Here is a 27221-nt window from a genome sequence, read left to right as displayed (position 1 = left end):
GAATGTACAGTGTATATGTTCTATGCCACCCCACTAGTCGAAACACCTTATTCTGATTAATACTGCATTTGTGAAATATGAATTAAGCAGCAAAATCTACCTGTTTTTTTTATCCATCTCAGGGGGTGGCTTTGTAATGTGCCTCAACTGATGCGTTCCTTTAAGGGTTACCCGGAAGTGTCTGCTTATAGATTGCAATGCCCCTCAATGTAATGCGGCCATGTTTATGAAAAATGTATGCTTTTCAAGCTTCCGGCTCATAGTTCAATGAATTATTAATACGCGGGGCCTATTTTTAGGGGAGTCACCCTCAATGAACCGCATGGCCACTGGCGCGTGCTTGCGAAAACTTCAACTTTCTTTTCTCTGTTGAAATAAATCAGAACACATCACCAATTTAAACATTTTATTGTATCAAACACATTTTGATAACTGATCAATTCAAGTAAGCTTGGAACAAATGGATTGGGTTGGAGTACCATATTTAATAAGACAAACACTACAGAATCCATAAATACACTCCAGAAAAACAGGAAAATTTGTTGTGTTTTTTTTTTAAGTTGTATTTTTTGGTATTCTGGGGCTGATACATGTGATGCACCATAAATATGAAGCGATTGTCACAATCTCCATATTAATGCAACTTCAATTAGGAGGAATTAAAAATGTTGTGGTCGCTTGGACAAAGGAATATTAGCCTGAAATTGAGTGTAAAATGGGTTTGTGTCTTACAAAATGAAACACAATCAAATCTATTGGTGCCATGCTAGAAGGTGTGTTATGAGATGGAGTTACATGAGACAAAATCAATGAACTAGTAAATGTAAAGTGTGATATTATGGAACATGGCCTGGCTTCTATCAATTAAATTTGCAAATTTATTTGAACATGACCACAGGAATCCACCAAAATATTGTTAAAGGGGCCGAGCGCGAAAAAACGCAAGTGTAAATGTTTACAATTGCCCACATCCCCCAAGGGGGAAATGTCATTTCAAACTCATCTTACAACATGAAAAATAAACGGCTTACTGATTTAGATTTAGAAACAAGTGCATCTGAAGTCACATTTGGAGAAGACTCTCCTAACTTCCACTAACAAGCTAGGCTAAACAACACGCTAAAGCTCCTCACCAACATATCAAACAGAGCTGGGAATTTGTCCATGCCACAGGTGTCAAACTCAAGACCTGGGGGCCAGATTCGGCCTGCGACATCATTTTATGTGGCCCGTGAAGACAAATCATGTGTGTTGACTTGACATGTTTTTTTTTTTTTAATTGTCTTCACTCTTAACACGACATATTCAATATTTCAAGCATTTGTTACCAATCCTTCCTTTAAAATACACTGAAAAATAGTCGAACAAACTATTCACTGGCTTCTGATTTCAAAACTAGTGATCCGTCAATTAGTTGTGTATAAGGCGATCATATATTTACAGTTAACAGGGTTAGCAGTCATAACGTAACTACGATGCGGCCCGCGATAAAAATGAGTTTGACACCCCTGGTCTATGCTTTAGTCTGTCTATGAGTTTCCGTCTATATTTCAGGCCCGCCCGGTCTGTCCGAGTCAATCAAACGGCGTCGAGAACGGACCGGTACGTCCGAGAAGAATACCTTTCGGTCCCACAGGTGCAATGACACGTGCCCCATTTTGTTTTAATTTCACCGATCACCACGGTCTATGTGTGTGTGTGTGTCTGTTGTTTTTATTTTTTTATTTGGTGGCGTCTGCTTGCGCGGCACCTGCATATGACGTGAAAATGATGTTCTCGACGCCGATTGGTTGTCGCCGACGAGGGACGAACTGGGACCGCGTGGGTTCGGCCGGAAATATCGCCCAGAAGTTACAGACGGCCAGACGATGCCCGCCTCTGATATCAAGCATATGGAAAGACATTTGAGCATTTATTCAGGAGCCTGATATCCAGTTTAAAGCACTTGCAGGACTAAAGCACTCAAATTCCAAAGTTGGATGTACAAAGTACTTAGTACATGAACCTTAAGCTGGATATGAGGGATATCCTAGTCATGTGAACATTTACTCGATATCATTGATATTAAATATATGATCAAATAAATGGACTCATGAAAAGCTGTTAAGCTCACACTAGTAGGCACTAGAGGTGGGGAAAATGTTAATAGTTAGGCACAGTCGTTCTACTAGTGCACTGATTTGTCTTACGAGTGAGGACAAAGAAAGTAAATACTAATACATGGACCTGAAGCTGGATATCGGATAAATGCTAAAATGCTTCCCATAAAAGCTTGTCTCTACGTTGAGGGGTATCATCATACTTCCTTGAGACCAATTCCTTTTTAGACAGGCTTTGGCGCCATCTTGTGGCATCTAACACAATTATAGAAAAGTACCATTGCATCTATTCATTTATTTACATCTTCCTGTTCCCTTTTCCATTACGTCTATCGAGTGTCGTCAAAGGGTGAGTAGTTTGACTTTATTTCAGTTTTATTTGAGAGTGGATGACTTTATACTTTTATACCAGTTAAGGATGTGAAATTGTAACTTATACTAGTGCTACTAGTGACTATGTTGAAAGTGTTACATTTCATGAGGTACAAACGCGGCGTTATTGCTTCGATGGATCAATCGCAGGCGTCATGGCACATAAGATGATATCATATCTGATTAAATGAAATGCTGACATGAAAGGAGACGTATAATATGCAAGTGTGACAGTGAAATGAGTGTTTTAAATAGTGGGAAAATAGAATTATAGAAGCAAAATGTATGAATCCCCTTGGAACTATATGGCTGTGTATGGATGTTGTTTTGTGGCTGGTAACTGAGGCCCTGAAGGACTGTCCTGATGTGGCTAGAAAGTGAGTCTGTACACGCACGCACACACACAATCTTCTGCCATTGTGTGGAGCTGGCTGAGTAGAAGGAGCAGCATTTATGATGTACACACAAGTACTTTAATTCACTCTTTTCATCTTCTTTTTCAACATTTATTTTTCTGTCCCTGGGCTGAGCTTCTTGTTCTTCTCGTCGGCTGGCTGACTAGTGACGCATGTTGCCGCATTTGTGTCTGCAAAATACAGACAGGCATGACAGTCAGTCTTGGATATTTTAAGAAACTCTTCCTTCTTTGTATAGAAGTGTTTTGGCTTTCCCTGCTAGTGATTAAAATTATGCGTGGGAATTATAAAGTTACTAACATTAGGATATTATCACTATTGTGCCAACAATCCAATAGTATAAGTACACAATACAAGAAGTCAGAATACAATATCATATTTTTTCCTCAAAATACAGATAGTATCGCTGTATCAAAACAGTACTCATGATACAATATCAAAATATTTCGCCAATAGCTGTAGTATCGTGATACAGTGCTCACAATATGAGATCACAATATCTTGCCAATACCAATCTTAGTAGTATGGTATGGACAATACAGTACAACAATATTTCTCCAAGAGACAGTCTCAAGACGCAGGACTTATATTTTGACAACGATAAAAAGAAAAGGATAATAATGCAATTTTGTAGGTACTGATAGTATCAGGATACAGTACTTATATCATGATACAGTACTGACGACATGATATATCATCATATTTTGCAAGCAATACGACTGCATAGTATCCCGATACAGTAGTCGCAATCCATTATTATTGTAATATTTTTCAAAAAAATACAAACAGTATCATGATACAGGACTCACAATACTGTATAAGTATATTTTGCCAATTTACCAAACAGTATCACAGTATAATGCTACAATTTTGTAAGTACTGATTTTATTACAATATTTGCCTTGATACTGGCGTATCGATACTGAGGCGTCACAATATAAAAATGTTATCCCATCTCTAATTCAGATCACTCAATTCGCCATTACAGTGTGTAACTATTGTCCAAGGTACTGTACACTTACCAGAGAAGTAAAATGTATTGGCCCAAAAGCGTATTTTGTGGGACAGTCTAAAACTTAAAAAAAGCTTAAGGTGAGAAAACTACGATTAATCGTCACAGAAATATATGTGGACATCTCTACTTATGTCCACTTCTACCTTGGAATTTATCAGTATGATCGCATCAACATGTTGGATTTTATGAACATCAAGCAAGCATATATGGAAGAATTTAACGTCCATATAATCCAAAATATTGGGGCGATCATTTAAACATTTGCAGAGGTTAAAGTGGGCATAAGTAGGGATGTGAAAATAAATTATGTTGACGATTCATTATGGATTTCAGACATCAAGCAATGTTAAGCTTTTTTACATGAAGTATTTTAGATTGTCTCCATTTTGAGGAATTTAAAATATTACGTTACATAAAAGATAATCCCACATTGAACGTTGCTATTCTCTATGTTACTTAATCAGAGTTGATACAAACAAGTTAGCAATTAGCTCTGCACAAAAAGCTTAACTTTCACAAGTTGGCAATGTCCAGAAGACAATACAGTCTTGCATTCAGAGTACATGTTCCCACCATGAAGACAAGAGGACTATGTGTTCCACCACAATGAATGTTAATCAAGTTTCCATACGCATTGTTGCCATGGTGTTGTCATGCACTTTAAAACCAATGCTACAACACTTTCAAAGAGGTTTGTCTTCAGAGATCAGGACACATTGATTGACAAGTATAATGTAGCACTGGAGGTCAGGAAACAAATACTTTAATGGATGGAATTTTTGGTTGCCCAAGAATTCTTTATTTAACTTTGAGTAATTGTCATTACTTACGGTAATGAGAGTCAGACACACTGCAACACACATTATGTGTGTTGTGATGTGTAGAATGTGTAGATTTTTGACGTGTTTTGTGATTAATTTATTTGACGCAGACGCATATAGTTTAAAGCAGTGCTACCTTTTGAGCCAATAAAGTCAATTCATATTATTGTGGCACATTTCCCACATCCAAACTGTTGCAATGATGTGTATGTGTATACAGTACTATATACATAATCTGTATGTATAGTTTTTCCATTGGACCATGTTGACAAATGGCTGGAAAGTGATTGGATAATTCCAAATTTCTATTAAGAAAGCAACTGATTACTCATTTCTTTTTTCTGTGCACATCAATGTAACATTATTGACATCCGAATTGCAAGATGAGTGTACAGACCACCTCACCTGTTATAACAAACCTGGTTGAACAATATTTCTGTTCATTTTTTTTTTTTTTCAAACGCTTATAAACAAGAAAGGCAAACTGTTCAGTTGCTTTTTCTGGGCATTTGAGCCTATAGCAGAGCTTTGAGAATAATTTGCGCTGAACACTTTGCATATTGATGTGATAAAAGGACGCCCCCTGGGTAAACCTTCTTGACTGCATAATATGGTGTTATTTTCCCCTCTTATTTACCTGCTTGTGAATTGTTGAGCTGCGATGAAGGATCTGTCGATGCAACCCCGGAACAGTCGTCTTCTTCCTTAGAGTGGGGGCACTCCAATCCGCCGACGGCCGCCTCTGACAGACTCTCCCTGGAGAACTCCGCTGCAAACGCAAAATAATGGGAGTCAAGATAATTGACCGATGAGGTTGCGCTCATTAGATGCACATTATGTGCTCGATCGATGCTGCCTGACATTTACGTGTTACTGTATTTACTCACGCTGAGTCTATTTACAAGGGCCCACATTAATGAGGACACATGGCCATCTCACCATGGGAATAAATATCACTGCACTGTGCAAAAATAAAACACACAGTACATGTCGCCTTCGATATGACAATTCCCAAGTCATGCTAAATTATTGCGTTATTTTGCCAATGATCTCAATCCCAAAAATGATACAGTACTTATAATGCATCACTATCAGATTTTTTTTCGATATTGATCGGTATCACAACACAACTCACGCTAAGATATTATGACAATATATTGCCAATACCAATAGTATCATGATACAGTACTCACATTATCATATCATAATGTTATTTTTTTTTATACCAATGACATTACAATAAAATTTTTACGAAAACGTATGTGCGCAATATTTTGCCCATATCAACAGTATCACGATACAAGATTGACATTATTGTACCAAACAGCATCCCAGTCTGATATTGTAGATTGTAACAGTGCATTGATGCAGTAACAGTCACAATATTACTCAGATAGCCTACCAATTATATCATAATACAGTAATCACAATACAATGTGATCATGTTATCTGATACCAATGATATTTCAATACAGTACTCATAATACGATATTAGTGTGATATTATGCCCATACCGACAGTATCACAATACGCACATGACCCATGTTACGAAACTAAACACTATGTATCCCAGTATAATACTGTAGGTAGTGATAGTATAATGATGCAGGACATCACAAGAAACAAACACACACCGTATATGTTGGCTCCAGAGATACAGCCTTTGTGATGCATTAAGCCAAGGCAATTACTGGTTGCGTGTGCTGCACTCTATGACCATCTGGTGACCTGCTATTAAAGTGAATTACTGAGCCTGAGATGGAGCTCGGACGTGCGCTCTTTGTCACTCAAGCAAGGACATAACGTCCATACACCTAGCAGGACATACCAGCACAAATGAGTAAGCTCGTCATGCATTTGCACAGTCCATTCGCCACCGGAATTTGGCAAACTGACACTGTCATTGAAAAAAAACATGGCCAAATAAATATCTTTCATATATTCAACTTAATTTTGAAAAGTTATAGCTGGGGATCCACATAGGACTACGCACTTCCTAATAAGATTTATGACAACATGCTATCTTAAATATGGACAAAATACATGCATATGTGCAAAATATGTACATGCTCGCAATATATTTCGTTTTTGATAATACAGTACATTTTACAATGCATGTATAAAAGATCCATTATCCGAAAGGTGGTATCTCAATGACCGGTGAAGGCTTGTAAGAATTTGCGAACGTAGCAAATGATGTTTTTTCTTCAAGGTTCTTTTAAGGTTGGCAAAGGTTTGGCGAACGTTGTTGCAACCGTTTGCAACACTTACTGAACCCTGACGAAAAAATTACATTTGGGCAGTGCGCAAACACTTACAAACACTTGCCGTTCAAGTGAGATACGGGCTCATCCCGACAACAAAAGGATGATACAAACAATAAAATAAGCACATACTGTATTCTTTTGTAGTGCAATGGGCTCTCTTGTATAAAAATTTGAATTCAAGAAATGGCACAAAAATGCTGAACAAGAAACCTACATTAGAGCTAATTGTGTAAATATTTTGAAGAAAGTAAACAATTAGAATATTATTTAAGTTTGTCCTGAATATCATTTTAAATTTGCAAAAAAAATTGTTAAAACATTTGAAAAATGCTAGGGCAGTTGTTGTATAGGGCAGCATAAGACCCTGTGTAAGTGCAACTAAAACATGTCTGCCATCTTGTGGTGATTGGAGATATTACAATTGAAAACTACCCCCTGGTAACCCCTGCATATTCACAGTTTGACACCTGCAGATTGGCATACTCTCTGATTTTGTTCCCTTTTTTTCTCATTTTTTTAAATATTTTGGATTTTTCCTGTTTTTTCAGGATTTTCCCCAACAGTTCCTACCGTTTTTCACAGATAAATGCATATGTAATGTTTATTACTGTTTTTGAAAGGATATATATATATATATATATATATATATATATATATATATATATATGGATATTTTCACTTAGGGGTATACAGTATACCGTTTTATTTCTACTTCCTGCGCTTTGAACATTTGTGAATAAAATGCAAAATGGAAATGCATGCTGTTTTTTCACTGACTCTGGACATACCCTCCATTTGACAGCGCAGCTTCTCGAAGGCCTCGGCGGTGGCCTCGTCATCCCGCGGGAGCTCCTCCCCCGGGGCCACCGAGTCGGGGCTGGGCCTGTCCGACAGACAACTCTCGGAGGAGCACTCGTCAGCGCCTCCTTGCTGCTGCCTGTATAGGTGATGCTCCACCAGAAACTGCAGCTCTGAGACCAGGCAAAGAAGAAGGATCAAGGATAAAACAGTGGGAAAAGGATGCTGAGTGAATGTTCGCAGAATGTTAAAGGAGAAGGCCGTTGGGGAGAACAGTGGGGTGAGATGAAGGCAGCCAGTGAGGAGGAGGCGAGGGGATTAACACCGGGAGTTGGAGATGGAGAGGCGATGAGACATCCAGCATGTCCAAAATAATATTATAAGCTATTAAAATGTATTTTTAAACAACAACAGTAACACCCAGTAATGATTATGAGTGAGGGGTATGCTTGAAACTTGATACTATTACTCTTAATCACATCGGGGTGGGAATTAAAGCAGGCTGACTCATTCCTCTAAAGACTGCCTCGTGAGAAAAAATAAAAAATAAAAAACATCCCACCATCGGCAATTTTCCACTTATTTAGGCTCTGTGTAATCAGGGTATAACAGAAATCCTCAAGTTAAGTGTAATACATTTGAATCTTTTAATACCGTCTCAGTATTTGCTCAAACCAACGCAACTGCCTGCTATTTTGACAGTTATAAAACTACACACAAATGACTAATTTGGGCAACTACAAACTTTAATGATCAGATTGAATGGTACCTTTTAATAAACTCATAAAGCAGCCTATACCTGTATAATGCAATTTAATATCTTTCAATTGCTTTGTAGAGATTGTCAATAATTCTTATCTGCGGAGGTACTGAGCAGAAAGCAATGAGATGTATCACCATGGATACCACACACGCACAGACACAAATTTCACAATCCATTGCTGACATCACTCACCTTTCATCGTAGGCGTTCCTTTTTGTCCTTTTCGCCGCTGTCGGGGGGAGTTCAACAAGGCAGCCTTGAAAATAAAAAGTCATTTGTATACACATACACATTCTTGTTGTTTATTCCCGTGATGGCTAGCATGACTGAAAGTACCTTGTACAGCTGGTTTGGCAGACGGTCTTCATCTATTTCTGTGAGGAGGACGCAAACATGAGAAATTAAGAAACAAGAGACATTCAAACATATACATATATACATATATATATATATATATATATATATATATATATATATATATATATATATATATATATATGCATACTTGTACTTTGTGTGTATATATATATATATATATATATATATATATATATATATATATATATATATAGGGATCATATATGGATTTAAAAAGTCTACACACCCCTGTTCAAATGCCAGGTATTTGTGATGGGAAAAAAATCTGACTTTTTCCACCATTAATGTGACCATGTGACCTAGAAGCTGTACAACTCACTTAAAAAAAAACATTTTAACTGTGATAATGTGGTTGCACAAGTGTACATACCCGCTTATAAATGGGGATGAGGCTGTGTTCAGTATGAACCAATCGCATTCAAACTATGTGTTCAATTCATGTTAAATGAGAGTCAGCACGCACCTGCCACCATTTAAAGTGACTTCAATTAACCTCAAATAAAGTTCAGCTGTTGGATAAAGGCGAGTGTGCATTTTATCACAGTTATTTATTTTTTATTTCCCCCCTTGAAAATATATATTTTTTAATAATTGTGTAAACAGTTTGAAATGATTTATCTCAGTTTCATTTCTTTATGTCACAAATACTTGTCATTTGAACAGGGATGTACAGACTTTTTATATCCACTGTAGTTGTAACGCCTCTATGGGGCTTGGAATGTGGTTCATGGACTGCGATGTGATGCGAGTTGAAGAACCATATGACCACCAGCAGACAAAGAGGAGCTTTGGTATATGCGTGAGCAATTTAGGTCACACGACTGGAACAAATAGAAAAAGAAGTATCTGTTGACTAGAGCTGAAAGCGTAAACTGTGAGCAAAACAGTTAAACGCACACGCAGTGGAACTTTTTCTAGGACACCATCCTGTTGCTCGGCAACCTATACATCCTGGAGGCAGCGCGCCAGTGCGCATACATTGCTCCGACTTAAAAGCATGCGCTGGTGGGTTTCTTAATTCCTCACTTGTTTCAAGCCACAAACGTACGCTCAGATCGTCACGGATGAAACTGTTACGTTACGACTTGCAATTTCTGCTCAGCCTTATTTCTTCCGAGTTTGGAAAGCTTTATAGAGCAATTATAGACATTCTGACAACTCAGGGGCAGTAAGCGGAGGAGTTTTTCAAGTCAAATAAAAATTAATATTCCAAGAGGCCTGGGACTCATATCACACTGATCTTAATGGCTTCAACCCATCTGTTTACATCAGGCAGTGAGTTTTAAAGTTATGCCTCGAGATGAATTAAAATGAATGTGAACACAAACCACGTAGCACCTTAACAAAAGAATGATTTTTAAAAATATTTTAATTTTTCTAAATTTTAAGTAACTTTATCAAGAGATCATATGTCAAAATGGGTCAAATTTGACCCAAGCACTATGTTAGATTTAACGAGGAAATCAACCCAAACATATATTTTTCAAGAATATTTTCCTAGCAGGCCCACTAGTTGAAACACGGCATTCTGATTAATACTGTGTTTGTGGAATATGAGTTGAGCAACAAAATCCACCCGTTATATATATATATATATTGGAATGCCTTATTTTAACTAGTGGGCTTGCATAGAACATCCATCCATCCATTATCTATACCGCTTATCCTCACAAGGGTTGCGGTGGAGCCTATCCCAGCTGTCTTTGGGCAGTAGGCGGGGTACACCCTGAACTGGTTGCCAGCCAATCGCAGGGGCAATCTAGAGTGATCATTAACTTACCATGAATGTTTTTGGAATGTGGGAGGAAACCGGAGTACCCGGAGAAAACCCACGCAGACACGGGGAGAACATGCAAACTCCACACAGGGAGGCCGGAGCCGGGATCGAACCCACGACCTCTGAACTGTGAAGCGGATGTGCTAACCAGTTGACCATCGTGCCGCCCTGAATAGAACATATCCTGGAAAAAATTATGTTTGGGTTGACTTCTCCTTTAAGTGCAATTTTTGCAGGGTGGTCATGTTTTGATTTCTTCAGACAGCAAAATAGTTGAGACTGGTTCAAAAGCACCTGATTCATTGAATGCATGATATAATTTGGTGGCAATCCAAATAAGGATTTCATTTAAAAACTACCAAGTTATTTGTTTTTAAGTGTAAAAAAAAAAAAAAAGTCATTAGAGAGAGAAAAATGAGACTCTGCTCACAAAGATCATTAGAAATCTGAGCTCTCAAAGCGACGCGTCTCATCTACGGGAAGAGTGAGCAGCCGTGGCAGTAATAAGAGATGCGCAGATTACTAGTTGGGTTAAGAAACAAGAAATATGGCTTTGGTATTGATGTCTACTCTAATTGCCTTCTGCGTGTGTCTCCGAGCCCATCTGCGCCCCCAAGAAGTGGAGATAACGCCAGTAATGAAAGCTTTTCGTCGCTGACTGGAGACTCCCAGCTGACTGACTGGTGGACACAAAGCCAGATGAGAACACAGGCAAGCTTCTATGTGGATGGATGCTCTACTTAGCAGCCGAGTGGTGCTCCAGCTCAAGTTGCTTTTTTCTGAGTAATCTTGGATGAGCAAAGGCAGTGCCAAATCAGAGCACAAGTGGAGAAGTGCTTCACATTTCTAGTATTTGTTCTAGTAATCATTCGTCCAGTACTTTCCTCTGTTACACCCTTGAAATACAATGCAGCATATCACAAATATATATTTTTGTAATTATTCTATTATATTGTTCCATGGAGCTAGGCTACACAGTAGAAATCACACTTTGCCACAACCTAAAGTTGTGAAATTACAGCTTGTATAACAGTATACTGTGCCCACTTTAAAAGAGAATTCAGTGCACAGCCATTACTGTCGAAACCACTGGAAATAAAAGTGAATACACCCAATGTGAAAGTGTCCAAATTGTGCCCAATTCTGTGTGCCTTGCGTTATTTTCCAGCTCTGCCTTAACAGCATTGCCACCACCCTGAAACTCAGCAAGCTTCCTATAGCCTGGGCCATCTTCATGGATAACAACAATTGACGAGTTCAAGGGCTAAAGCCCACGAGCGCCATTTAGACATATACTGTACATATAGCCACGCCTACTAGGAGACCGGCCATCCTGTCATTTCCTAACCCTGCCAAATCAAACAAAATTCTTCCAAAAAAAAAGGCTTTATTTCAGAAACTGACAAGTGCTAAATGTATTTACATCATCACATACTCGACACTTGTCACATGCGTCCCTCAGCCAAGCACCTGTGATTTCTCATTTCACGTGTCATCTTCCAAACCGCTTATGCTATACAGGGTCGCGGGGAGGTGCTGGAGCCTATCCCAGCCGTCAACGGGCGAAGGCAGAATACACCCCGAACTGATGGCCAGCCGGTCGCAGGGCACTGATTTCTCATTTACTCAATACTAATTTATAGTAGCCTTAAAATGTGCTTGGGAGGTGAGCATGAAATATGATATCTTTCACCTGCATTGTATTTTTAGAGCTATGTCATGAAACTCAGGTCCTCTGAGAAATGTATGCAATGAGGTGCCATGTTGAACTTCCACTGATATGTTTGAATTGTCGCTCAAGACGTGAGATCTTGTAATACCAGTGAGTCAGTCATACGACACCGGTTGGGAAAATGGCTATGGGCTCAATTTTCACATGGAGTTGCCAGTGATTGCGACATTAAAATCTGTGCGCTTGACATCATTTGACGAGGCAGTCAATTTACACTGTTATATGATCTTTACACTTCAGTGGTTTTCATTTATAAAAGATATTTACCCAAAATTCAAGGAGTGTACTCATTTTTGTGAGACACTCTATCTATTTAAGAAAACCATTTTTCTCCCCCCACATGAGTTTCCATTTTGAAAATCCATTTTGAGAATACTGAATTTGGTTCTTTACCGAATAACAGATAAAAGCATGAAAGTGAAACTTTTTTTAAGATTCAGGTTTTATGTGGCATCATTTATCTCACTAATGTGTCATTGTTATGGGTATAAAAATCGAGTGCCATCTTGCCACACGTTCGGTAGGTTAAATGCTACTTGTGTGTACATCTGCAGGCTATGATGGGTGTGGTTTGTTATTTTTTTTTGGGGGGGGGTCACGGGGCTTGCATGAGGCAGGCTAATAAATAATGCAGGGAGCCTGTGTGATTTAGGGCACGCCAGAACAGCTCGTCTCCACCTCATCATGGTATCAGTTCCTCCCCCATCCCCCCAGCAGCCTCCCCCGCCTGCCCCAGTCTGGATCAATGCATCTGTTCTAGCTTGTGACCAATGATTCACGTTGGTTTTCAATCTGTTGTCTGTGTCTTCTGGTTTAATTTGGAGAAAGTTTCCCCAAAAAAAAAAAAAAAAAAAGTTGTGCAGTGTTTTTTTCATAACAAACAGTACAATATTAAGTGTTTAAGCCGTACATTTATATGTACTTGCCCTTATTTGAAACATTTGTTCTCAGTGCTTTTAACTATGCTTCAGTCGATTTGACACTGTTCAACAACGTGAACAGAAAAGTGCAAGAAAAAAAAAGGAATATTCCATAGAAGATCAAGTTCATTGATGTTGGCATTATCACTTTGCTGATCACTCTTTTTTCAAATGCAAAAATATTTGGTCTTACGTTTGTATATACAGTAGTAGTATGTTATGAAAGCTCTGATTGTAAATTGCAAATCTGATGTTTCCAACAAACCAACCCGTGTCAAAATTGGTAAAGTGTCAATTACCGGTAATGTGTGTGCAGTTGCTTGAGCCACACAGGGAGCAATGCCACTGCAGCAGGAAATACGCAAATTCAGCTATTCTAACGAATAAATCATTGACATTATTGGATTGAAAAAGAAAATGAATGAAAAACACCAACCAAAATGGAAAATATTTTAATGTAAGCATTATCAAGGTTTTTCTTTTTTTCTTTTCTTTTTTTTCTCAGCGGGAATCAAAGTTGCAAGTTGTTGTTTTTTTTCCTTTAATAGCTGCGGCAGGGGCAGGAAAAGTTGCTGAGTATAGTTACAATGTTGGCATCATTGACTCTGCTTTGGTAAACTATCTCCACTCTGTTCAAGCCATATTGTTAGTGTAAGTAGTGCAAGTCAGCGGGGGGGTGCTTCGAACTACATAAACTGCAAAAGAAAAAAGAAAATGTAGTTCAAAAAATGTTTAGACAAATGAACAGACAGACATAAAAATCGCCTACTCATCCAACCCTTTGATATTGTTTTTTTAAGATTTCCTCTGATCTGATCTTAAAACGAAGTAAAATTTTACAGTCAGCTATGCCATATACCACCATAACAGTATTGATGAAGTCAACCTTTTTTGAGAAAAAGAAATAGACCAAAGCTTGTTCTCACAAGAATTTAGCAGGATTTACCACGAAAAGTATTACATTGTTGTTAGTGGAAAGCCTTTTTATTAGCTGAGGGTCTAACGATTCATTAGCTTCATAATATGGCCTAATCTTCTCCTATCCTCATTACCATTTATATTCATTCATTCAGAATATAATAGCGCCAAAAAAAAACAACAAAAAAAAACGAACATTTCCGCCTCACTCTACCACTTGTTTTTATTACAAGGCCAGGTTGCACACGCACAAACGCAGGTGGTACAACAACAGATGCAGCAACGAGCAGGTCAGGGATGACTCGCGTACAACAAGCGAAGTCTCCAGAGGAGCGCTGTTGTGTTTGATCTGCGTATTCCCTCGAGAGAACGACTGGATGTTTTTGCTGCTCTGAAGCTGAAGATCCAAGAAAAAATAAGATGTTGAATTTGTGTGCAAAACGTGCACCCAGACTGACTTCATTATCGTCATAAAACTCACAGTTTGAGTAGAAAGGGAGCAGAGATGAAGCAGCGTACTCTTATTTAAAACGATGTATTGTTTTCTAATTAGAGAAATGTAGTGTATGTTTGTGTAGTTTTATTACCTGGTGATGATTGATCGCTGGATGCCACTAAAGTTGCGGGCGTCGGTCGACGTCTCCTAATCTGAAAGAGTTGAAGAAAGTCATTTAATATTAGATGCACGGTTAACTGGGGGGATGGGGATCAAGCCCTGCCAAGAATAGCAAAAAAAGTGTAGTTCACGCCTGCACAATTTTTTTAAAGTGTCAGACTAAGATACTGTGATTCAAACAAATCATACAGAGTCCCCTGATAATCACTGGTTTACAGATTATTTCATTTTGAAAAAACACACCAGAAATGCATGTATACTGTACACGCGGTGAAGAATCTCCGTAACTTCCACTAACCACCTAAAGGCTAATGTTAGCCATAGCTCCTCCCTGGCATACGGTTGCACATTTAATAACGTTATTTCGGTGTAATTTCACTGCCGACCATTAGGTGGCGGCACACTTATTTCGATTGAAAAGGAAAAAGAATGAAACAGGAAATACTGTATTTCAGCACAGCCTAGTTTTTGTTGACTGTTATTGAATGTCATCTGCTTTTTACACCTGCAGAAAGCAATTGTTAAAGGTTAATTTTATAAAGTACATCTTTGGACATGATGTGAGATAATAATTTAAAAAAAACGTTATTTGTTTACTGCAAACACACCAAGGGATTAGTGCACTATTACTGTACAATATTTTTGTGTTGTCCAAAACGCTTTTTCTCTCTTAATATATTACATGGGCTTAAATGTGTTTGTATTATTTTAAAAGTGTGTTTAAAGACCTTTAAAAAATGAATTGCTGTAGATCCTACAAACACATGCCCAGAGTGTATTTAAATTATTTTTATACCGCAGATTTTACAAAATGCGGGGCTAGTCTGGGATGTGATGGAGGGTGGATTACTATATTTCAAAACTTGCTCTTCCTGGTGGCATAGCATGATTTTAGAGCCACCACGGACCATGTGAGCCACTTTGAAGATGCCCACGTCGCATCTGTCAAATCAGCCGTGACATTAGCTGAGCTTCCACTATCGTGCTTCCAGAAAACCACCACATTTAGTTCCAAGTTGTTGACAGGCTGACACGATGGCATTTACTTACTGAATTATTGCTCCCAACAGCCATGATGGTAAAGCTAAATTAGCATGCTTTAAATGGAAGGAATAATGTGCATAAATGCGGTGAAGAGAGTACTATGACAACGGCACGGTGCAAATGGGAGTTGAAGAGGCTTCATTAGCATTGGAGCGGTATCAGTGGAGTACAGGAAGGCTGTGCGAATAAGAGTGTGTGCCCTCTGCCTTTTCTGTAGTCAGAGATGTGCACCTGCTCCTGCTGCTTCGGATGCTGCCAACCTCACATCCTGATTGCATATTGACCCATTCAGCACTTTGCCGTTATGGTTCTATTTTTATTCATGATGACCGAAAAAAAAAAGCTCACATTACAGTAGTTGTTTTTTGCAGGAAAGCAAAAAAAAAAAAAAAAATCCTCCTCCCCTGCCCTAAAAGGTGCCTTTTAAATAAAATTTTCTTCCTACATCAAGTACTACCTAAAAACACTTGTGTCTTTAAAAAATAATATTTGTAATGCCAGAAACAGAAGTGATTATCACATACTGTATTGTGAATTCAGCAATGCAAGTTTGGAGCATCTGAAAGATCTGACCTGAAGCCAGTCAGAAGTCAAGAAGTCATGCCATATCATCCACCACCTATGACAAAAGTTTTTTTTAACCATCTGGCTCATTTCAGCACATGGTGACAGTTGGCACTGGCCTCTCCCAAAGCAGTTCCCAGGTGTGTTAAATCAAACAAATCACACCATTTATTCAGTTGCTGGCTTGCGCAAAATCACTGGTGCAATTGATTTGCTTTCTTGTTAAGTCTCCACCATTAACATTTCCAAATCTATCAACCTGAAAGCTAGCAGTGCTGAAGTGCAAAACCCTCTTTTAAATACTGTCCTCTCCACTTTTACACCTATTGCCAACAATGCGCTCAAGCTCTCAAGAATGAGTGGTTAGGCAATTTTGTACCCTCTATTTGGGATCCTAGAAAATAAGGCCCCAAGAGTTTCGTCATGGCTAATAACAAAGCCATGGCGGATAGTAGGCCGACAAACAATCTTGCACAATTTCAAATGAATCGGAAAAGTGAATGAATAATTACAGTTTGATGGTCAATGCCATAAATTGTAGTTCAGGGTGGAGATGTCAAAGGCTTATTATGTGATCAGTCAAAGGTTTAGTACTGTCATAAAGCAGCAGAAAGGGCACACATCATTTTGCTGACAGGCGACGTCACTATTAGTGGCTCAAAGTGACCCTGACATTCAAGGGGAAAAATATTGCACTCTTTGGCATCTTGTGTGACTTCAATTTCACTGATGGACAATTCAAACTGAAGCTGCTGTTTCATGCCTGCGGAGCTTTCTATTGTTTGACAGAGAGACGTTTTTGGCCTGGATAGGCTATTGTGCTTTCTCTGAAAAGTAGTCCAAGCTTAAATTTGATTAGATGGAAATCATCAATTTGATGTTACAAAATGTAGCTGCTGGTCTGGCATAGAAATTTTAATAGTACAAGTACAACCGAAAGAATGCTATAAAGATGAAACAAGCAGATAGGTAGCTAGATATCTACTATGTAGATAGCTAGACAGCTAGGTAGCTAGGTAGCTAGTTGGATAGAATGATAGATAGATAGATAGATAGATAGATAGATAGATAGATAGATAGATAGATAGATAGATAGATAGATAGATAGATAGATAGATAGATAGATAGATAGATAGATAGATAGATAGATAGATAGATGGATAGTTTTCTCATATTTAAGTGCTGTAAAAAAAACGTTATACCTTTTAAAATTGGTCATTACGGTAGTACTTTTTTTTAATAGTATTTATTAGTATTATTATAGTATACCACTAAGTATTTTTTGTGGTGATAGGTGAAGTTTGAGAACCACTGAATTAGGCCATGGCACCTATCAGTATAACGAGATGACCACAATCTGCGGTAATGTGGTATGACAGAACGGTTACATTGCTGGCATCGGCTGGGATCCTCGGATCTCCAAAACCCTCACTTTTTACCCCAAAAAACATTTGTTGATCCATTAACATCGCATAATCACAGAGAGCAAGCTACTTTCAACACCTTAGACTGGTCAATTACAAAGTATTTGCAAAAATAACACACTCACATGATGACTGAATAAAGGTATAGATTTGCTTAAAAAAGGCGGGGGGAAAAAACAAGAAAGAAATGGACAAAAATTTGGACATAGGTTTCCGCCCAACAGCCACGATATGTATTGATTGCATAAATTGTGACCTAAGCATTGAACACTGCACTGCACACTAGTGGAAAACACAAGCCCACACAGTGAGTGACTCACTCATCCACATGCACAGGTAGCACATGAAATAGCACAAAAAGCTCCATAAAGCAGCACGCCTGGACTCACATAAGCAAAAAGGAAATGGACGAATGGAGTCACAAGAGCACTCATTTCATGTATTCAAATTTTTCTTGGAAAATATGCTGCCTTGACGGAATTGATCTGCATTACATTATTCAGCTCAAGGACAAAGATGATAGAATGTGAAAGAGGAGCGGGGGAGCACTCTTTTTTTTCTGGGAGGTCTGTAATAAAATAACACATGGAAATATCATCTCTGTCTCTGCTGGTTTTGCTAATTAAGTGACCCTCATCTAAATGATAATGAGCTTACAGATGTGATGAGCTTCATCAAGATAGACTGTAAACAAGTCCAACATTACTTAAAAACTGGGCGGTACAGTAGATTAGCTTCATTTAGTTTGACAATATACTGTATGGCGTGCTCCAATTACCATATTGATATTAGAAAACAACTATAAAGAAAGATTCTGTAGTAAAGAAACACATTTTATGAGTAATTCCCCAATTCTCTGGATGATGTTTTGCATTTCATTTGCGTATTAAACATAAACTGCGCACACAACAATGACAACAAACGCCGCAAACAGGTTGAACATGCTGGACACGCAAGAGCTAATTCGTTTTATTTTTTACTAATATCTTAAAATGTTTCAAAGCAAATTACCATTCACTGAAAAACTCACCTACTTGCACCTATATGCATATTTTTGGCCTTGACTTGCAACTAGCAAAACTTTGAGATCAGAGTGTTGGATTGAGGCAGTGAACTCAACTCAGCTCACTTCACAACAAGCAGCAGTTTGGCAGATAGTAAACAATTCTTCATAAAAGAGGATTCAAGCTGTTTGCCACTCCCAGTTGAGGTTTACGGTCAAAACTAAACATAAAACAAAGAGAATTACACATTTTGTATTTAAAACAACCCCAACACCAACTGCATTCTGAAAGTCCACTAGCTTAATGCTAACACATAATAGGAAACGCCATAGACAGGCTTTCATTATGTTAGTACAATATATTTTTATAAAGTACAATATAGAGTGGAAGGCGGCACGGTGGTCGACTGGTTAGCACGTCCGCCTCACAGTTCAGAGGTCGTGGGTTCGATCCCGGCCCCGGCCTCCCTGTGTGGAGTTTGCATGTTCTCCCCGTGCCTGCGTGGGTTTTCTCCGGGCACTCCGGTTTCCTCCCACATTCCAAAAACATGCATGGTAAGTTGATTGGATACTCTAAATTGCCCCTAGGTGTGATTGTGAGTGCGGATGTTTGTCTCTGTGTGCCCTGTGATTGGCTGGCAACCAGTTCAGGGTGTCCCCCGCCTACTGCCCAAAGACAGCTGGGATAGGCTCCAGCACGCCCCGCGACCCTTGTGAGGAGAAGCGGTACAGATAATGGATGGATGGAATATAGAGTGTTATTATTATTAAAATACAAAAACATTTTTGGGGGCGGGTAACAGGAAAGTAAAGAATTCAACTCATATCCAAGCACATGTATCTATGTGTCAACGTAACAATGTCATTTTACAAAATTGCTAACAGGAAAGTAATAATTGTTTTTTGTTTTTTTTTACAGGTTGTGAAGCAGCAACATACACTTCAGTGTCAGCATTCTTCTGGTGCATTTTCTTATTTCAATGTAAGCCATTCATTATTATGAGTAATATTGTACCAGTGAAAATGAAATTATATTAAAGTGTTTTGGGATCGGCGGCACGGTGGTCGACTTGTTAGCACGTCCGCCTCACAGTTCAGAGGTCGTGGGTTCGATCCCGGCTCCGGCCTCCCTGTGTGGAGTTTGCATGTTCTCCCCGTGCCTGCGTGGGTTTTCTCCGGGCACTCCGGTTTCCTCCCACATTCCAAAAACATGCATGGTAAGTTGATTGGATACTCTAAATTGCCCCTAGGTGTGATTGTGAGTGCGGTTGTTTGTCTCTGTGTGCCCTGCGATTGGCTGGCAACCAGTTCAGGGTGTCCCCCGCCTACTGCCCAAAGACAGCTGGGATAGGCTCCAGCACGCCCCGCGACCCTTGTGAGGAGAAGCGGTATCGATAATGAATGGATGGATGTTTTTTGGGATCAGTTTAGGATATATTAAAGTTTTAAATGACTAAATCAAAAACAGTTTTAGGACTATTAGTACAATTTTTGCTACTTGCTTCAGGTTTCATGACTAGCGATGGTTCACTGGCAGATAATTTAGCTGGGTCGTTTGCATTAATTAATTTATCATGTTCCATAATGCATCCAAATCATTAAACATGTTATGCAGGCCTCTACGTTGAGTAGAGTACGTTGAGTCCATGCTTGGCAGGAGCTTCAAACGTAAGGTTGTGATAAATGCGAAACATTCCGTGTGTGTGTTTTTGTGTGAGTGTATGCCTGTGTGCGTTTAAGCGGGATGGTGTTATTATGGTGAGTGTCACACACCTCAGGGAGGCTGCTTTCATTGACATGCGCCTCGCCACATAAGCTGATTCACCAGCAGAGAGGTGTCAGCTTGCAGGGGGGCAGCGAACCATGGCATACACACACACGCACGCACGCACACCCACACAAACACGCATTGTGTTATTGTGTTTTTGTATGAATAAATCTCTCCATATAACACACACAGTAGCATAGGGTACAATGAAAGCTTATGGCCGCCCACGTTGGATTTAAAAAATATATATATATTATGAGAATCATTAAAAAATACCACTCGACAGCTGTACTTCATTAAAAAAAACATATCGTGATAATATAATTCAAAATAATGTAAAGAATGAAATAATATGTGTATCATGATTTCATGGGTCATTGCGCATGGGCATTGCATAAAATACAAAGATTTTCAAGATTTTCAAAATTAAGCGACTCGGTCAGCTGCAGCAATATAAGTCGTTTTTCACAGAGGATAAAGTATATATATACCTGTGAATATTGCCAATGTGTCTGTCTCTGCATGTTGCTGCACTAATTATGTTCAAACATCCATTACTTAAAGGGTTTTAACTAAGGCAACATCCATGTTAGTTTTATTAGCTTGTCTATGGAGGTTTGAATTGTGTGTTAGCATTAAGCTAATGGACATTCATTGTGTGTTTTTATTCAATACACCATGCAGTTCTCCTTGTGTTATGTTTAAACTTCAACTGGGTATGGCAATATGACTGGCCTCTTTTTGAAGAAGAAAAACAAAAAGCAGAAGAAGAAGAAGAAGAAGAACTGTTTCCCATCTGTTGCTTGTTGTCACGTTTGCTGCCAACATTTTAGTAAATTCAGCTCTAGACAAAAAAATGGTCAAGTGACAGCTCGGATCTCGAAAAACTCATAGGTCACGTCACTTCCAAGTCAAGGTACCTACTATATATTAAGAAAATCACAAGAATTAAAGAGTTAAAATAAGTCCTCGGGATGCTTGGTCACAAATTGTGTAGTCTCTACAAACTGGCGGTCATTAGTGCAATTGTGCAGTCCTGCACCTGAGCTCGTATCGTCCAATACCCAATATTCCCCACTACTGTAATACCGTGCAATACTCAACATTCCCCACTACTGTTAGTCTAGTTTTATTTTTATCCAATGCTGTTCCTTACATTTCACTACAGCACTGCAGCACTGTCACTTAGAGTATTTTTTCCTCTGTACTATGTACAGGCCGAAATGAGTGTTCCTCATATTTTTTATGTAGATGTAGGTTGGTGTGTATACACATGTGTATATACACATGTTACTGCGTATATCTACATAGGTTTGATTCTAAATGTTTGCCGTCAATGTTATACATTAATGGCCACATTATGCCGCCGCCCCTGTGTGACCTATATCTTTGCTACTGTAACAATGAAAATTTCCCCACTGTGGGATCAATAAAGGCATTCTTATTCTTATTCTTATTCTTAAATAAGACATGTGCACACATATACCTATCATAAAATCGATGCGTAGCTCTTGATGCCTGTTATTCTTGATAACCAGCACACAAAAGCAATAAGCAAAACAACAAGAAATATTCCACAGAGTCAAGAACAGAATTCTTAGCCACGCACGGGCATGTTTTTTTTGATGAATGCACTCACTCCTCTTGCCAGTGAGTCTTGAGTACTGCCACCTTGCATAATAAATATAACAACAACAACTGCAAATCTCCGTTAACTATTAATTACCTTAAAACAGTGGCTCTCAAACTTTTTAGACCAAGTGCCATATGACATGCTTTTTGTGAATGCTACATATTTCCCCAAAAATGTTTCTACATAGCTACAACATATTTGTCAGCGGGGCATAAAGTGGTAAAAAAATACAACATAATTGTCAAAAGAACAGGCCAATGAAGTGGATGCACGCAGTTGATAAAGTGTGGTTAAAATATGCACAAGCGGAATGAGACATGTGCTATTTGTAATAATTACCAATGTAATATAGGCCCAGTATTACTCAAGTATGCTCTTTGCATAATGAGCATATTCCAACACTAAGCCCACATTTTTAAGGCGGCTTTATGCCCATTTGCTGACACACACCCTGTCATTACGCATTCATTAGTCCTGGCTGTTGTATATAATAAGACAGATGCTTCCCAGGATAAAATTAGAACAATAGCACTGAAAAAAAATTCTCAAACAAAATCAAAATAAACAAAATGTGCAGGTGCTGTTCGATCCGAAGCAAACAATTGTCATTTTTAGGCAAAAAAAAATGATATTACTATTATTATATTAGCTATGCGACTTTTTTTTTCTTACAATGCTCAATTTTTCTTGAAAACATACTATTTTATTTTAAATTAAAAGATGTTTTTCTCGAAAACTACATGACATTAGTCACGGTATATTATGATTTTTTTTTCTCCCTCCACAATATGGCTTTTTTACTTTTATTTTTTCCAACTTTTTCGGGGAATAAATTGATTGATTTGAGATTTCTTCAAATTTATGCATTTTTTCATTTTTAAGAAAAATATGCTACTTTTCCTACAAAATTTTCAACTTTTTTTCCAACAAAAAAAATGACCTTTTTCAACTTAAAAAAAAAAAAAGTATATATATATATATATATATATATATATATATATATATATATATATATATATATGCATTTTCTTCTCAGAATTTGAGATTACGTCATAGTGTCATGTTTTTTTTACGTCATAGTGTAATCTTTTTTTTTCTTCCCTCATACTCTTTCATAGTTCACTGCACACTAATCTGTAAACCTCTAAAATGCCTTCTCTAAGTGTACCTGTAAGAGCCTGAGTCATGCTGGAGTGAAAAGGGAAGAACGCAGGTCAGAAGCAGCGAACGAGATACACACTCATAAATCTCGGCTATTTATACACAAGATTCATTCAATATGAATAGGCCATCTTGTTCATGGAAGATTCATCAAATGAGAAGAACAAGGACGTACATATCTTCTGTATGCACTGTGGTCGCAAGCAAGTCTTAACATGCACCCATTGTCCTTTACTGTCTTCCATAGTAACGACATCTTGAAATACATAACAGAAAAGCAACTTTCGGACATTCCTGGAAACTGTGTCTCATTAAACGTGTGCGTGTGTACGCGCGTGTGTGCGTGTGTGTGTGAATAGAGGTGGAAGACACTTCATTCTGCTCACACTAGTGGTGGACGTGGAGACAGTTAATTGGCTGCACGGGTGTCGTAAAAAATGCAGCAATGTGTTTTTTTTGGGCTCACAGTGGGCACTGAAATAAATAAAAATAATATAGAAGTACGTGTGGTGAAAAAAAGTGAGGTGAATCACCCTGTCTGTTTCCTTGGTACACCAACAAGATTCCTGCATGGCTAATGTGAATGTTGGAGTATTCCAGAAATTAGACCAATTGAAAGAAAAAATACTTAGGACTATCTATGTATCTATCTATCTATCTATCTATCTATCTATCTATCTATCTATCTATCTATCTATATATATATATATATATACACATATATCGGATTTCCCCGTTAAAGTCAAAATTTACATCAAAATCGTTGGCATAAAAAAAACTAAAAACCGTTCAAATAAAAACAGAAGATGCATGAACTCCACCTTGATGTGCCGACGTCATCCTTGAGTGCTGCGCGCAGCTTGACTATAATCGTGGACACAAGTTGTTTTGAAACAGTTACGTTCCAAGTTGGGGGGGTCGCTTCAAAAAGACAGCGACAACAATGGAAATCGTGCCTGCTACAACCATAAAGAGACCGAGATGACAAGACGATGCATTTAATTTTATTGCGACTCATGGCGGCTCACGGGGAACGTGGGTGAGTAGCTTTTTTTTACACATACGCCGCTGCCAAACTAGTTCGCTTTGCATCAGCAACGAGCTGCGTGGTGCATTCTCTCCTCCGTGTGGGAAACTGTATGTCATTGTAACATGTGACATAATGGACCGATCAGAGCAGCAACAATTCCTGATGTGTGCGTGGCATGTGTTGTAGTGTTGGGTCGTTCGCGAACGATTCCTTCAAAAAGAATGAATCTTTTCAGTGAACGTGAGTGAATGGATCACTTCCTGAAGTGATTCGTTCTTTTCTCAGTTCATTTGAGCTCAGCCACGCGCATGTTGTCAATCTTCGCGATCGACCAATCAGCAGCCAACGTCAGATTTAAGCGGGATTTACTGAACATACTGCCACGCTATTGGCTAATCGCTCACCAACGATTCGGTGAGTGAACGTGTCGCTGCCATTTCTCGTTCACGCGAACGAGAACTCCATACAGTCAGTGAGTGAACTGAGTTTTGTTATGAATGATTCGCATTTCGCCAAGGAAGGAACCACTCACCAACACCACTCCTTTCGTGCTCGCGGGGACAAGCTTTCTTTGGCATCCGTTTCTCTGAGCTAACGGCTAATGTTAAGCCCATCCAAGTCCCGGGGGCAAGCGCATGAAAACAAATAAGAGCTCTGACAAACTTAAAGTCCCTGGCCAGATCGTGATGAGGCGCCCCGGTCTGCAGCAGCTGGGAGATGACGTTGTTGTGGACATGGGACAACTTTATTTGAAAACATTTATTACAATACACATATGTGCACTTAAATATTATTATCCTCTCTGTCTACTGCAGCTATAATGTGGTGCGATCATCATAATGTTGGTTTGCCATTAAATTGTACTTTTATTTCAAATCTTGTTTGGTGCTCGAGTGTTTTATTAACTCTTGTTTTTATTTCAGCGCAACAGAACGTTTAACCAGACATGTAGTCATCCGCTTCATTTGACAAGCCTGCACTTTGTAACGCGTGAAAACAAAAATACACCGGGCGCGTGACGGCCGTGTGTTATGTCCTCCAAAATAACAAATGTTTATATATGTAGGCATAGTGGCTACTGCAATTATTGTTGTTGTTAGTATTTATCACCGTTATTATAACCATGATTATAATGGTTATGATAATGGTTTTAAATATTTGAGTGTTTTTTTTTTTTTTTTGAAAGTCCGGTGCATTATCACCAAACACGAATACGACTATTGCCTGACGTGATTACAGTACATCAATGCAAATGCATAGGTCCACCCGCCCCAAAAATGGGCATCCGGCCGGGGGGAGGGTCCAACCCGTCCGGCCCAGGGACGGACTGCGCAGCTCTGCATATTATTATTATTATTATCTTATTGAAGACTTTTTCTCGAAAGTCCAACTTTTATTCAAGATAATCAACTTTCTTTATAAAAACACATATTTTTCCCCTTTTTTTCTAGAAAATATAGTACGATCATTTTCTTCTCGAAACAATGTGAATATTCTCCTAAGATTTTGATTTTTTTTCTAGAAAATAAACAACTCTTAAAGAAAAAAAACCCCCACGTTTTTTGTATAAAATATTTTTTTTTACCTAATACACGACTTCTTGAAACTCTAACTTTTTTTTTTATCACAACTATTTGAATTTGTTCTTTTATGATGAAGACTTTTTTTTAATATACATTAAATAGATTGTATATTTTAAATATACATTAAAAAATATAAACATTTTCCTTTTCAAACTTTTTTTCCCCTGGAAACATAAGTTCCTCGCACTGGTGTTACCTGTTCCGCTGCCTCCGGGTCCAAGTGAGTGTCCAGTAGCGGCACGGTGAACTGTATCTTCCTGGGACTCCCGGTTTCCATGGCTGCTGTGCTCGAGTAGATGGGAGTGTGTGTGTATGTGTGCGTGTGTGAGTGTCAGCAGTCCTTGAAGAGCGCAAGGAGGAAGAAGGAGGATTCCACCGAGTGAAGAGGCTGGCAAACAAAGTGACGGGGGAGAAAGAAAAATAATGTAAACACCAAGACTGGGGTCACCGTGTCCTGACTTATCCGCAAAAAGTGCACTTGTCCGTCATTCACTTGCTTCTTGGCATCCTTTTAAATATTCCCAATGTGACCTATTTCCAAGCACCTGTCTTGCCTCCTCTCTGGATCCCAATGCTGAGACCACAAGGGCACTCCGGGCTGGAAGCGCCTCTCCTTCGCTCGCATTGGCTGAGCTAGCGGGAAGACCCGCCCTTTTTCGACACCTCCTACAGTGTGTATTGGCGCGCTCGGAGCTCTGCGGCAGGGAGAGCGACTATGACAATAAATTCTCTCTCTCTTGAGTGTGTAGGAGGGAGGCATCATCCCCATCATTCCACACTAACTGGCCTAAATGTACAGTAAGTGCCCCTACATAAGACACATAAACTGCATAAAAGAATGCTGTGATATATTGCACCATATAATTGTGATTAACTTAAAAAAAAAATTTTTGTTTTACTTTATCAAAATCATGCACTATTCATCACTGGTCATCCACAGTGCAAGATTAAGGGTAACATTACGTGTTTTTAGGGGGAAAGTGAGCTACAGTGTTGCCTTCAGGTACAAGTTTAATTTGTTCCGCAACCATGTATTATATAAAAACATAAAATGTTGATGTGATTAAATGAAAAATAATTAAACACTGCAGCCCAATCATATTGCAGCACGGCGTGACC

At 38.7% G+C, this 27221-nt stretch overlaps 1 protein-coding gene across 2 annotated transcripts; it reads right to left on the bottom strand.

The window, feature by feature from the left end:
• Positions 1-391: 391 nt before the first annotated feature.
• Positions 392-26682, bottom strand: LOC147141873 (protein phosphatase 1 regulatory subunit 1A-like). 2 transcript variants are annotated; one of them, XM_086041829.1, is made up of 7 exons: positions 26299-26682; positions 14864-14924; positions 8888-8925; positions 8744-8807; positions 7779-7961; positions 5361-5492; positions 392-3057 (listed from the first exon to the last, which is right to left on the bottom strand). In XM_086041829.1, exons 1-7 carry the CDS (start codon positions 26377-26379, stop codon positions 2978-2980), a joined length of 639 nt encoding a protein of 212 aa, XP_085897955.1. In that variant the 5' UTR covers positions 26380-26682; the 3' UTR covers positions 392-2977. The 2 variants fall into 2 exon arrangements, with proteins under 2 accessions (XP_085897955.1, XP_085897956.1); XM_086041830.1 differs by lacking the exon at positions 26299-26682 and adding an exon at positions 16510-16601.
• Positions 26683-27221: the final 539 nt, after the last annotated feature.

This window comes from Filicampus tigris, chromosome 9 (assembly GCF_054856515.1).
Source record: "Filicampus tigris isolate MCC_2025a chromosome 9, RoL_Ftig_1.0, whole genome shotgun sequence".
In the NCBI taxonomy this organism is placed as follows: domain Eukaryota; kingdom Metazoa; phylum Chordata; class Actinopteri; order Syngnathiformes; family Syngnathidae; genus Filicampus; species Filicampus tigris.
The sequence above is the reverse complement of the archived record's forward strand: the minus strand, read 5'-3'. Positions and strand labels throughout refer to the sequence as shown.